Source organism: Carcharodon carcharias, chromosome 6 (genome assembly GCF_017639515.1).
Source record: "Carcharodon carcharias isolate sCarCar2 chromosome 6, sCarCar2.pri, whole genome shotgun sequence".
Taxonomy (NCBI): Eukaryota; Metazoa; Chordata; class Chondrichthyes; order Lamniformes; family Lamnidae; genus Carcharodon; species Carcharodon carcharias.
Window position 1 is genome coordinate 47,029,965 of NC_054472.1, and position 13,963 is coordinate 47,043,927.

At 43.6% G+C, this 13,963-nt stretch overlaps 1 protein-coding gene across 3 annotated transcripts in view; it reads right to left on the bottom strand.

The window, feature by feature from the left end:
- mlh1 (mutL homolog 1, colon cancer, nonpolyposis type 2 (E. coli)) overlaps positions 1–13,963 on the bottom strand; it is a 90,799-nt gene that overhangs the window by 27,229 nt on the left and 49,607 nt on the right. For all 3 annotated transcript variants that reach the window (XM_041190293.1, XM_041190295.1, XM_041190294.1), the window contains 3 exons: positions 13,545–13,638; positions 13,311–13,464; positions 4,069–4,394 (listed from right to left, as the gene is read on the bottom strand). In XM_041190293.1, the coding sequence (XP_041046227.1) occupies positions 4,069–4,394; positions 13,311–13,464; positions 13,545–13,638 (574 nt within the window). The remainder of the gene's footprint in view (positions 1–4,068; positions 4,395–13,310; positions 13,465–13,544; positions 13,639–13,963) is intronic.

Genomic DNA, 13,963 nt, shown 5'->3' on the forward strand with positions numbered 1-13,963 from the left:
GTGTAGGTACACCCACAGTGCTGTTAGGAAAGGAGTTCCAGGATTTTGACCCAGCAACAGTGAAGGAACAGTGATATATTTCCAAGTCAGGATGGTGAGTGACTTGGAGGGGAACTTCCAGGTGGTGGTATTCCCATGCATCTGCTGTCCTTGTCCTTCTTGGTGGTAAAGGTCACAGGTTTGGAAGGTGCTGTCAAAGGAGCCTTGAATTCCTGCAGTGCATCTTGTAGAACGTACACACTGCTGCCACTGTGTGTTAGTTGTGGAGGGAGTGAATGTTTATGAATTGGGTGACAAATCAAGCGGGCTGTTTTGTCCTGGGTTGTGTCGAGATTCTCGAGTGTGGTTGGAGTTGCACTCATCTAGTTAAGTAGAGAGTATTCCATCAAACTGCTGACTTGTGCCGTGGTCAAGATGGTGGACAGGCTTTGGGGAGTCAGGTGAGTTACTCTCTGCAGAATTCCCAGCTTTTGACATGCTCTTGTAGCCACATATTTATATGCCTTGTCCAGTTCAATTTCTGGTCAATAGTAACACCCAGGATGTTGATAATGGGGGATTCAGCGATGATAATTCTTTTGAATGTCAAGGGGAGATGGTTCGATTCTCTCTTGTCGGAGATGGTCATTGCTTGGTACTTGTGTGGCCTGAATGTTACTTGCCACTTGACAGCCCAAGCCTGGATATTGTTCCAGGTCTTGCCGCATATGGGCACAGACTGCTTCTGTATCTGAGGAGTGGTGAATGGTACTGAACATCAGCAAACATCCCCACTTCTGATCTTATGATGGAGAGAAGGTTGAAGCAGTTGAAAATAAATGGGCCTAGGACCTGAGGAACTCCTGCAGTGATGTCCTAGGACCAAGATATATGACCTCCAACAACCACATCCACCTTCCTTTGTACTAGGTATGACTCCAGTTAGTGGAGAGTTTCCCCCCATTTCCCAGTGGTTCCAGATTTGCTGGGGCTCCTCGATACCACATTCAGTCCAATGCTGCCTTGATGTCAAGGGTAGTAACTCTAACCTCACCGCTGGAGTTCAGCTCCTTTGTCCATGTTTGGTCCAAGGCTGTAATGAGGTCAGGAGCGGAATGGCCCTGGCGGAACTCAAACTGAGCGTCATTAAGCAGGTTATTGTAGAGTAAGTGCCGCTTGAAAGTACGATCAATGACCCCTTCCATCACTTTGCTGATGATCAAGAGTAGGCTGATAGGGTAGTAATTGGCTGGGTTGGATTTATTTTGCTTTCTGTAGACAGGAAATACCTGGGTAGTTTTCCACATTGCCAGGTAGATATTAGTGTTGTAGCTGTACTGGAATAGCTTGGCTAGGGGCTTGGCAAGTTCTGGAGCACAAGTCTTCAGTACTATTGCTGGAATGTTGTCAGGGCCAATAGCCTGTGCAGTATCCAGTGTATCCAGTGCTTTCAGCCGTTTCTTGATATCATGTGGAGTGAATTGAATTGGCTGAAGGCTGGCATTTGTGATGCAGGGACCTCCGGAGGAGGCAGATATGGATCATCAACTCGGCACTTCTGGCTGAAGATTGTTGCAAATGCTTCAACCTTATCTTTTGCACTGATGTGCTGGGCTCCTCCATCATTGAGGATGGGGATATTTGTGGAGCCTCCTCCTTCAGTTTAGCTATCCACCACCGTTCAAGGATTGCAGAGCTTAGATCTGATCTGTTGGTTGTGGGATCACTTAGCACTGTTTATCACATGTTGCTTTTGCTGTTTGGCATGCAAGTAGTCCTGTGTTGTAGCTTCACAAGGTTGACAGCTCAATTTTAAGTATTCCTAGTGCTGCTCCTGGCATGCCTTCCTGCACTCTTCATTGAACCAAGGTTGATCCCCCAGTTTGATTGTAATGGTAGACTGGGAGATATGAGGTTACAGATTGTGTTCGAGTACAATTCTGCTGCTGCTGATGGCCCACAAGCACACCATGGATGCCCAGTTTTTTGCTAGATCTGTTCGAATACTATCCCATTTAGCACAGTGGTAGTGCCTCACAACATGATGGAGGATATCCTCAATGTGAAGACTGGATTTGTCTCCATAAGGACAGTGCGGTGGTCACTCCTACGAATACTGTTTTGAACAGATACATCTGCAACAGGTAGATTGATGAGGACGAGGTAAAGTAAGGCTATTCCTTCTTGATGGTTCCTTCACCACCTGCTGCAAACCCAGTCTAGCAGCTATGTCCTTCAATGCTTGGCCAGCTCAGTCAGTAATGGTGCGACCAAGCCACTCTGTGATGGACATTGAAGTCCCCCACCCAGAATACATTCTGTGCCACTGCCACCTTCAGTGCTTCCTCTGAGTGGTGTTCAACATGGAGGAGTACTGATTCATCAGCTGAGGGGTGACAGTAGGTGGCAATCAGCAGGTTTCTGTGATCTGATGTCATGAGACTTCATGGGGTCCAGAGTCGATGTTGAGAGCTCCCATAGCAACTCACTCCCAACTGTACGCCACTGTGCCACCACCTCTGGTGGGTCTGCCCTGTCAGTGGGATGGTGATGGTGGTCTCAGGGACAGTGTCTCCGAGATATGATTCTGAGAGGCTGTTGCTTGACTAGTCTGTGGGACAGCCCTCCCAATTTCGGCACAAAACCCCAGATGTTAGTAAAGAGGACTCTGCAGGGTTGACATGGCTGGGTTGCCTGTGTCGTTTTCAGTGCCTAGGTTATTACCAGGTGTTCTGTCTGGTTTCATTTCTTTTTGTAAACTTTGTAGCAGTTTGAAACAACTGAGTAGCTTGCAAGGCCATTTCAGAAGGCAGTTGAGAATCAACCACTTGCTGTGGGTTTGGAGACACATATAGGCCAGGCTAGGTAAGGACAGCAGATTTCCTTCGTTAAAGGGCATTCATGAACCAGCCGGTTTTTATGACAATCAGGTTTCATGGTCACTATTACTGAGGATAGCTTTTAAAATTCCAGACTTAACTGACTTTAAATTCTACCAGTTGCTATGGTGGTTTCGAACCAGTGTCCCTAGAGCATTAGCCTGGGCCTCTGGAATATTAGTCCGGTGATATTACCATTACACCACTGCCTTCCCAAACACCACTACTGAACACCACTGTGCAGCATTGCGCGCTTAAATGGGGGCCTGTGAGCTAAACTGAAGAACACTGACTTTTGACATTTGAAGGCAACACAAAGTTGATTCCCTCCATTCAAAAGATTGCAACCATCTTTCCTTTTCTCTTATGTTAGCAAAAAGCAATCTCAAAATTCAAGCAAGCTCTATAAAAATGATGATCTGAGAATACTTAACAAGTCTGCTCTACATGTAGGCCAGCAAACAGCACAGAAGTGGTTAATGCTAGTTCAGGTTAGAGATTGCATTCAAGCCCTTCAGTTTCATTTCTAATGTTCCACCACCAGAATTACAGGCTCAACCCTCACTGGGATGGGACTTATAGTGGCCTAAATTCACAGCACTTGCAAAAGCTTTTGTCACCTGTTCATTCAAATCAAAAGCCAGGACAGATCTAAACTCAAAGTGTACTTAGGACAAAGCACTGATCAGCTACTCAAAGGACATTTAAGGATCAGTCTACTGGAACCTAACCAAGTGATGCATACTTTACTTGCCAAACAAAAAAATATGCATTCTCTGACTCCCACACCATGCACTGGTTCCATCTCATCAAGAGGTCCTTTATCCCGGAGTATTATTTCCCCACCCCCATTAATATTTTCAAATTAAACATTAAACAAAAGGGCACTCTGCAGTGTGAGGCTGTCAGTCACTTGTGTACAGAAAATAAGATATTCTGAGCCCCTACACCACCTCAAGGCTTCATCTCCGGTAGGCAGAAAATGGAAAAGAAAAACACAGGCACCACACCTGCTGAACTTGAGGCCCTTCATGTGGCATGGACTATGGAAAATTGTGTCCATACACTCCAAATACAACTTACCCTCTCCAACTTCTGCATCTTCTGCACACTCTCTATACACTAGATTACCTATAGGTAGTCCCTGAAGAACTTAGCATAAGAAGGTTCAGAAATTCAAGGACTTTTTGCCTTGACAGTTACCATTTACCTGGATGGGGTACTGGATGAGTCATCATTACAAGGGTGTAAGGACTTCTGCAGAGTCTTGCTTGAGGTACCAGCTTTTTCCACAGCTAGTAAGTCAAAGTCACTTAAGTCCTCCATCTCGGAGTCCTGATTCCCAGTCCCTCCATCAGCAGAAATAGTAGTGGGTGATCTCTCCTGCGGTTTGTTGATTGGCTGAAGGAAGGCATCCATCTTCTGTTCCTTGGAGTCTGTCCGCACCATCTGGTGAGCATATGGTTTGTCAACTGAACCCGAAACTGAAGGTTTGACAAAGTCACTGGAGGATATGGCTGGGCCTGGCAGTAAAGTCTAACAGAATTTAAAGAGAAATTTCCATTACATACTAGCACATTCAAAATTGGAAATGCTTTTGCATTGCATTTATTTTATTGCTGCTACTCAATGAAAGGGACCACATAACATAGTGAAAACAGTTTTCTATATAAAACACTGAAAACAGTGAACACAATGAGCTATGTTACTAAATGTTTCTGGTGTTTGAAAAAAAAAGTTACCAATTGTTTTAACAGGTGAACGTTCAGAAGATCCAGGTTTGTGCTTTTAGTCAACAATTATATTTATTATATTATTCAATTGGAAATGAGTCAAACTAAGGATTTAAGGATTTTAACATCTGTGACCCCCTCCACAAGGTAAGTTTACCACAGGCCAAGACCTTAATGCCTTCGGCCTAACGAGAGGCAGTGTCCGACTCTTCTATCTCACCACTGGCTCCAACATCCCCTTTACTCCATCCAAGACCCGAATAGGTCCAGAATCTGCAGGAGAGACTAGAACTAGGGGACACAGTTTTAAGAATAAGAGGTCTACCTTTTAAGACCGTGATGAGGAGTTTTTTTTTCTCTCAGAGGGTTGTTAGTCTGTGAACTGCTCTTCCCCAGAAAGCAGTGGAGGCTGCATTGAACTTATTCAAGGCAGCGTTAGACAGGTTTTTAATAGACAAGGGTGTCAAGGGTTATGGGGGGCAGACAGGAAAGTGAAGTTGAAACCAGATTAGTCATGATCTTATTGAATGCCAGAGCAGGCTTGAAGGGCTAAATGGCCTACTCCTGCCCCTAAGTCTTATGTTCCTAATCTTTGCTCCCTTTCATCTAATTCCAGAAAGACATTGGCCAGCTCATTCACTCTCGTACACTTAAACAAGTCCACTCATTTCTCCTTGGTCCTAAGTCCCAAGCCAATTAGGACAATTCCAAAATCTATTCGTGACCTCAGAATTCACAGTTGCAGTCTATATGAAGCCCATCCCTTCTTGTTATATTTCAGAAAGCCAGCTGATGAATAGAACTGAAACCAATCTTTACATAGTTTTATATTTATTTACGGAGTTGCACACTACAAGCATAAACTCCTAACTCAACCACCAATTTCAATCTGAATACAATTAAAACATAATAAAACAAAAAGTGCTGGAAACACTCAGGTCAGGCAGTATCCGTAGAGAGAAACAAAGTTAACGTTTCAGATCGATGATCTTTAATCAGAACTGAAGAAGGATAGAAATATAAGAGTTTTTAAGCCAGTAAGGGGGGTTGGGGGGTGGGGGGGTGCTGACGCGGACAGAGGGCAGGAAGAACAAAAGGGAAGGTCTGTAATAGGGCAGAGAGCAGGAGAGATTAATGAACCAAAGTTTTCACAATGCAAAATCCAAGAGGGTAGTAACAGGTATAGTAAAGAAACAAAGGCTGTGCCCAGATGAGGTGTGACTTGTTATATAGTATGCAACATGAATGGATAAAGAAAGAACAAGCCAGCAAATAAAAAGCACCTGAGGTTATGATCTAAAGTTGTTGAACTCAATGTTGAATCCAGAAGGCCCCAGAGTGCAGAGATGAAAGATGATGTTTTTGTGAGGTATAGAGGCAGAAAGAAAGAGGAGAATAAAAACACTCAAGACTAATAAATTCAGGGCAGAGATGGAACAACGGGTTTAAAGTGATTGAGAAGAAAATTCCTGAAGAAATGGATGATCAAGTGAACTGGATTAGGTGACTGTTTCTAAAATAAAATCATTCATAGGAAGTTGGTGTCATTCGCAAGGCCAGTATTAATTCCCCACACCCAAATGTGCTGAAGAAGGTGCTGATGAAATGCCTCCTTTAATCACTGCAGTCCATGTGGTGCGGGTACATCCAGAGTGCTTTTAATGGGGGGAGTTCCAGGATTTTGACCCAGTGGCAGTGAAGGAACAGGGATACATTTCCAAGTCAGGATGGTGTGTGACTTGGAGAAGAACTTGCAAATGGTGGTGTTCCCATGCACCTGCTGCCCTTGTGATGGAGTCATGGGTTTGGAAGATGCTGTCAAAGAAGCTCTGCAGAGTTGCTGCTGTGCATCTTGTAGACAGTACACATTGCATTCACTGTGGACCAGTGTTTTAGGGAGGGAACATTTAAGGTAGTGAATGGGATGTGAACCAAGTGGTCTGCTCTGTCCTGGATAGTCAAGCTTCTTGAGCTGGGCTGCACTTATCCAGGCAAGTGGAGAGTATTCCATCACACTCCTGACTTGTGCCTTACAGATGGCTGACAGGCTTTGTGAAGTCAGGAAGTGAATTACTCACCACAAAATTCTCAGCTTCTGAACTTCTCTAGCCATTGTATTTATGTGGTTGGTCCAGTTAGATTTCTGACTAGCGGTAACCCCTATGTTGTTGGAGGAAAGATTTGATGATGTTAATGTCATTGAATGTAAAGGAGAGTTAGTCAGACTCTCTCTTGTTGAAGATGGTCATGCCTGGCACTTGTGTGGCACGAATGTTACTTGTCACTTATTAGCCCAAGCCTGAATGTTGTCCAGACTTTGTATCTGAGGTGTCGTGAATGAAAGTGAACACTGTGCAAACAACAGTGAAATTCCCACTTATGAAATAAAAACAGAAAAAGCTAGAAATATTCAGCAAGTCTGGCAGCATCTGTGGAGAGAGATAGAGTTGACGTTTCAGTTAGATGGCTCATTGTCAGAACTGGGACTACTTTGAGCTCTAACAGAGAGAAAGAAATCAACATTACTCAAATAAAAGTGGAAAATTGAATCACATGCAGCTTTCTACATGTTCAGTTAATGTCAGGAGCCCGTGTGTGTCAAGAAGGTTGCACTAAGCTCTGGAATTCCTTCCCTAAACCTCTCCAGCTCTTTTTTTTCCCTTTTAGGATTCTTCTTAAAACCTACTTCTTTGACTAAAACTTATGCCCGTTTGTCCTAATAGCACCTTAGTTGGCTTGGTGATTCATTTTGCTTTATGATGTACCTTTAAAGCACCTTGGGAAGTTTTATTACGTGTAAGGAACACTGTAAATATATGTTGTTACTGTCAAGGTAGCTGTGGACTTAAAGTAAATACTGTTTGGTAGCTTCTCCCCAGAAATAGAGACAGAGAAGTTGAGGAAAGGAACGGATGAGTCAGAGATGGACCATGTGAAGGTTAGGGAAGGATAGAAATTGGAAGTAAAGTTGATGAAATTTTCTAATTCAGAGATGAGCAGGAAACGGCAGCGAAAGAGTCACCGATGTACAGGGTAGAGCTGGATGGGAACTGCTTGAGTCTCCATTCAAAGAAGAAGCAGAAAGCCCTCAGACCATCCTGGTGGGATTTGGAGCTGGGGTGAGATTGGATATCCACGGTGAAGAGGAGATGTTTAAAGCCAGGAAACTGTTAAAGTAGCGGAGAGCACCAAAGAGTCATGGACATAGGTGGCAAGAGACTGATCAAGGGAAGAAAAAATAGACTTGAAATAGGAAAACAAAATCAATTCTGTGGGGCAAGAATGGGCTTAAACAATGGGTCTGCTCGGGAAGTCCTGCTTGTGGGTTTTGGGAAGAAAGTAGAAATGGGCTGTTTGGTATAGGGGTCTATGAGGCAGAAGGCTGTGGCCAGAAAATCTCTAGAGCAAATGAAAAATTGGAAATGGTGGAGTCATGGTCCAAGGGAAGGTAGGAGACAGGGCATTCGACCTGTTAGGTGTAGGTTGGTATGTCTGGCAACAACGGCACCACCTTTGTCAGCAGGTTTGATAAAAAGGTTTGGGTTGGACCTGAAAGAGCAGAGTGCTGCAAACTCATAGGTCAGAGTGAGCGAGAGGAGCAGAGAAATTAAGATAGTCAATGTCAGTTAGCCGGCAGTTCTCAATTAAAAATCCTAGGGTAAGAGACCAGAGGGAGCAGTGTAGGTGTAAGGAAAATTCTAAAGACAGGAGAAAGGATCTACTGAACAGGTGGCTGATTTCTGGGCAAAGAAACGGGGGTGGAGGCAATGGATGATGAGTTCAGCATCGTCAAAAATCATTGAGGTGAAGGCATAATTGGATAAAGCTGAGGCCATTGCTAAGGACTGATCATTCAGAATCAGAAAGGAGGCAGTCAGAGGGGATCATGAAAATACGGCAAGCTATCAGATTGAAAGGGATAAGGTCAGGAAAAAGCAAAGGAAAGGAAGAATCAGAGGAAGGGAGCCAAAATCCATGAGTTGTTAATCCTTGAGATCCATGATACTTGATAGGAAACTTTTTTTTTGTTAAAGTGCAGAATGAGTCAAAGGATGAAATGGAACCGCTAAGATACTCCCAACTTCTACACTTCTGACGCTGAGGGAGAGAAGGTCATTGGTGAAGCAGTTGAAGGCGGCTGGGCCTAGGGCACTAGACTGAGAAGCTCCTGTAGCAATGTCCTGGGCTTTAGTTGATTATCCTCCAACAACCCCAATCATCTTCCTTTGAGCTAGGTATGAATTCAACTTGTGGAGAATGACCCCACTCCCACCCACCCCACCCCGATTTCCACGACTTCAATTTTACAAGTAATTTGTCAAATGTTTCCTTTGTGTATTATAGAGTGAGTGTGTCATTTATAGCATAGGAGACCATGCCAGCTCTCCACTGAGCAATCCAGTCAGTCCCAAACCCCTGCTCGATCCATATAGCCCTGCAGGTTTACGTCCTTCAAGTGTTCACCTAATTTTCTTTGAAATCAATGATTTTTACTTCTTCAACCAAGAGCGGTCACTCTCACTTCACCTCTAGAATTCAGCTCCTTCATCCATGTTTGGACCAAGGCTATAAAAGGGACCAAATGGGCCTGGGAACCCAAACTGAGCATTGGCGAACAAGTTATTGTTGTGTAAGTACTGTTTGATAGCACTGTCAATGACATCGTCCCCCACTTAGCTGATGATTAAGCGTAGGGTGGAGTTAACTGGTCTGATTGGATTTGTCCAGTCTTTTGTGGACAGGACATATGTGGATAATTTTCCACTTTGTCGGATAGATGCCATAGTTGTAGCTATAACGGCTAGCAGCTGGGCAAGTCTTCAGCACTACCGCTAGGATATTGTCTGGACCCACAGACTTTGCTCTAACCAGTGAGTTGAGCCGATTCTTGATATCATGTGGAGTGAATCGAACTGGCTAAATAATGACATCCATCACAATCTTTCAGCAAAGACTTTGACAAGGTCCCACATGGGAGACTTACAAAGAAGGCAAATGCAAATGGGATACAGGGTAAATTGATAAGGTGGATTCAAAATTGACTTAGATGTAGGAGACAGAGGGTGATGACAGAAGGTTGCTTTAGTGACTGGAAGCCAGTGTCCAGTGGTGTCCCACAGGGATCTGTGCTGGGTACCCTATTATTCGTCATTTATATAAAAGACATAGATGACTATGTGGGGGGTAGGATTAGTAAGTTTGCAGATGTCACAAAGATTGGTTAACAGTGAGGTTGAGTGTCTTGGGCTTCAGGAAGATATAGAGGGGATGGTCAAATAAGTGGCAGATGGAATTTAACCCTGAAAAGTGTGAGGTGATATACTTTGGAAGGAGTAATTTGACAAGGAAATATTCAATGAACGCATGACACTAGGAAGTTCTGAGGAACAAAAGGACCTTGGCGTGTGTGTCCATAGATCTCTGAAGGCGGAGGGGCATGTTTGTGGGGTGGTGAAAAAGGTATATGGGACACTTGCCTTTATCAATCGAGGCATAGATTACAAAAGTAGGGAAGTCATGTTGGAGTTTTAGAGAACCTTGGTGAGGCCACAGCTTGAGTACTGTGTGCAGTTCTGGTCACCACATTATAGGAAGGATGTGATTGCACTGGAGGGGGTGCAGAGGAGATTCATCAGGATGTTGCCTGGGATGAAACATTTAAGTCATGAAGAGAGGTTGGATAGACTTGGGTTGTTTTCGTTGGACTAGAGAAGACTGAGGGGCGACCTAATCGAGGTGTACAAGATTATGAGGGGCATGGACAGGGTGGATAGGGAAAGCAGCTGTTCCCCTTAGTTGAAGAGTCAGTCACAAGGGGACATAAGTTCAAGGTGAGGGGCAGGAGGTTTAGGGGGGATGTGAGGAAAAACTTTTTTATCCAGAGGGTGGTGATGGTCTGGAATGCACTGCCTGGGAGGGTGGTGGAAGTTGGTTGCCTCACATCCTTTAAGAAGTACCTGGATGAGCACTTGACATGTCATAACATTCAAGGCTATGGGCCAAGTGCTGGTAAATGGGGTTAGGTAGGTAGGTCAGGCGTTTCTCACGTGTTGGTGCAGACTTGATGGGCTGAAGGGTCTCTTCTGCACTGTGAGATTCTGTGATAATGGGAACCTCAAGGCCAAGATGGATCATCCACTCCATACTTCCAGCTGAAGATGATTGCAAAGGCTTCAGCCTGGTCTTTGCTGATGCATTGGGTTCCACCATCACTGAGAATGGGATGCTCATGCAGCCTTTTCTTTCAGTTAGTTGTTTAATTGTCCATCACCATTGGATGTGGCAGCACTGCAGAGCTTTGATCTGATCCGCTGACTGTGGGATTGCATAGCATACTGCTTCCACTGTGTCGTAGGTTCACTAGGTTGGCATTTCATTTCTTTTAGGTATGCTTGGTGCTGTCTCCGGCAGGTTTATCTATAATCCTCATTGAAGTGGGGCTTTTGAGCCGTACAGCAATTACAGGGTTAAAACGATTCTCGAACACTAAGCTTGTGCAAAAGCAACAAAGCAACTTTATTGCAGATGTATGAGTCACATGGTTTGTTTCAGTAAACAAAATCACAAACATATCCTCTGAGGACATCCTGCTGGATGGTTGGTGCTTGGCACCCACTTTGACCCTGCAAGTCTGTCCTGGACAGACACTAGTGCTGATGTTATTTCTACAACTGAAAACAATGGAGCCTACCAAGGTGAGCTGTCCCTGGCTCCAAGGCTGATCTTTGTGTGAAGGATTTCTCTCCTTCCATGACATGGGTGAATGGATGTTGTCTGGGGCCATTTGGTTGTGAGAATTGCCTCCTCCATTTCTTAATTAGATTACATGATGGTGGTTATCCTACGTCATTGTTGTGCTGTCCTAAATTCCAGTCCTTCTTAATGGTATCAGTTCTGTTGTAGGGCGGCACTATGATCATAACACAATTAGAATAGTATATAAACTGCTTGAAATTCTGTATTATTGGAGAAGTCTCCTGGTTTACCAGTAGAGATTGTCTCCCCACCAGTGTAAAAAATAAAGACTGCTTGACGTTTGAGCGAAAGACCTTGTGTTGAGTGTTGGTTTAAAATACTCCACAACAAATTGGCGATGAGGATGGGATCCCACCAAGGACGGAGGAAATGGACGAGTGATGACTGAGCCACCACAGGAGTACCTTTTAAATTACCATGCATAGCTAGGCTAAAGCCAAAACCGCTACTCTGGGTCCAAAATACGGATCTGAGTCAAACCCCAATCAGTCGGTAAGGGTTTGGGTGAAATGTGTATAGTAAGATACTCGGTATTAGTTGCAAGTAACGCGCTCACTTTGGGAGGAAGTAGAGGTGTACCACTGACAAATAACCCAAACCAACAGATGCTACGGAAAAGAAGTTAGAACTCGAGTGGGGTCCGGAGGGATCGTTAACTAGATATCTAGGAGAAAAGAATCAGAAACTCATAGCAAAAAATGAGAGAGAAGGGGCGGAATCCAGATGACCTGATTGGGAAACAGCGGGCATGGTGGAAAAAAGAAAAGAAACAAAAGGAGGAAAAGGCCGCTTTGTTAATAGCCAGGGCATACTGGGATCTGAACAAAAGGTGCGGAAACACATCTGCCGCAGCTAATGTTTACCCAATATTACCACCATTTTGACCGCTTTGTCTCAATTATGTAATTGGTGGGTTATTCGCATTTCTCTCAATTTGTCCCAAAAGAGTTCATTGCTCTGGTGGGGGTCAGTTTTGGCAACATTTCCAAGAACTTGATTTTGTCACCTGGGAAAACGGAACTTATGTTGTTCTTAATTGGACCGGTCCCGGTTGGTCCTTGAGCATCCTGGGGTCCAGGCACAAGTTCTACTTTAATTGGTGCCACTCCAATGGCACCATCATGTGACAGAGGCGGATATTTTCCTTCTTTGTCTTTTTCATAATTATACACCACAATACGGTCCAGATGATTGGGATATAAACAGTGAGGTGTATAAATGCTGGCCCAGCCAGTGACACCCACATCCCATGAACGAATATGGCAAAAAAAATCAATAAGTGAGAAAACTGATACTGCAACAAATCAGGCAACCTGCACCCAAATTTCTGAATCACACAATGGGAACATTTACAAATAAAGTGTATTCCAGTAAGGAAAAAAAACTGAGTGCGTTGAAAGTTCTGTGAATAACTAGGGAGATTAGATTACATTTGAAACCAAACAAAGCAGTATTGCCAATTACAGGAGGAGATAATAAAACAAGTATTCGAGGAAATCTACAAAAAGGGAGAATAGAAAGGCTTATGATAGAGTAGGAAAGAAAATGAATGAAGAACATACAAAACAACAAAAGGGCATACTTGTATTCGTAGGACAGTGACGGTAGGGTTAGGACCATTCACTAGAGAAGGAAGATAACAATATAATTGTTTTTAAGGTGAGTCCAAAAAGATAAAGAGGAACATTGCAGGGGCATGGGGAATGAGGAGAGCGGAACAAGCCGAGGGAGCTCTGAAGAAAAACACCAGTGCAGATTGGATAGGTCAAACAGCCTGTTTCTAAGCTGGAATATTCTATTGTTCAAATACCATAAACAAATGAGAGAAGATTTGGAATGATTAGTAGTTCTAATTAAAAAAATAAACCTGCTCATAGACAACAATTTTATGACCCCATTAAAAATATAGATTAAATAAATAAGGTCAGGTTCTCTCTAGAGTGTTTGTAAGTACAACACTGACCTGAGTGAAGTAGGTTCTAGAAGAGTTGGAGCCAAGCAGCTTACTCTCGACATGCTGCTGCACACTCTCAATGATATTGTCCTCATGCAGAAAGTGTACTTCATGCTTCGTGGGATGGACATTGACGTCGACATTTTGTGGCAATATTTCAAGGCTTAAAGAAAAGGAAAACAGTCCACAATATTGAAAATACAATAACTGAACAGAATGTCTCTCTCAGTCTACCATATTTACCTCAGATACAGGAAGGGATGTGTATTTTTGGGAAGGTAGGCTGCATAAACAGCTTCAATTGCTTTCCGTAAAGCACTGGATTCCACCAAGCGATCTTTAAAATAAACGAAAAAAAAAATTAGGTGTGAGGAATCAAAGGTAGGTCCTTCAGGAATATTGAATATTTAAACTAGTGCAGAACTACATTCAGGGGTAAGACAGTGGTGTAAAGATAATATTGCTGGTGATCCAGAGACCCAGGCTAATGGTCTGGAGACATGGGTTCAAATCCTACTAGGCAGCTGGTGGAATTTGAATTTAGTTAATAAATTTGGAATATAGAGCTGGTTTCAGTTTCATGGTCACCATTATGAATGTCGTAAAAACCCATCTGGTTCATTAATGTCCTCTATGGAGGGAATTCTGCCATCCTTACCTGG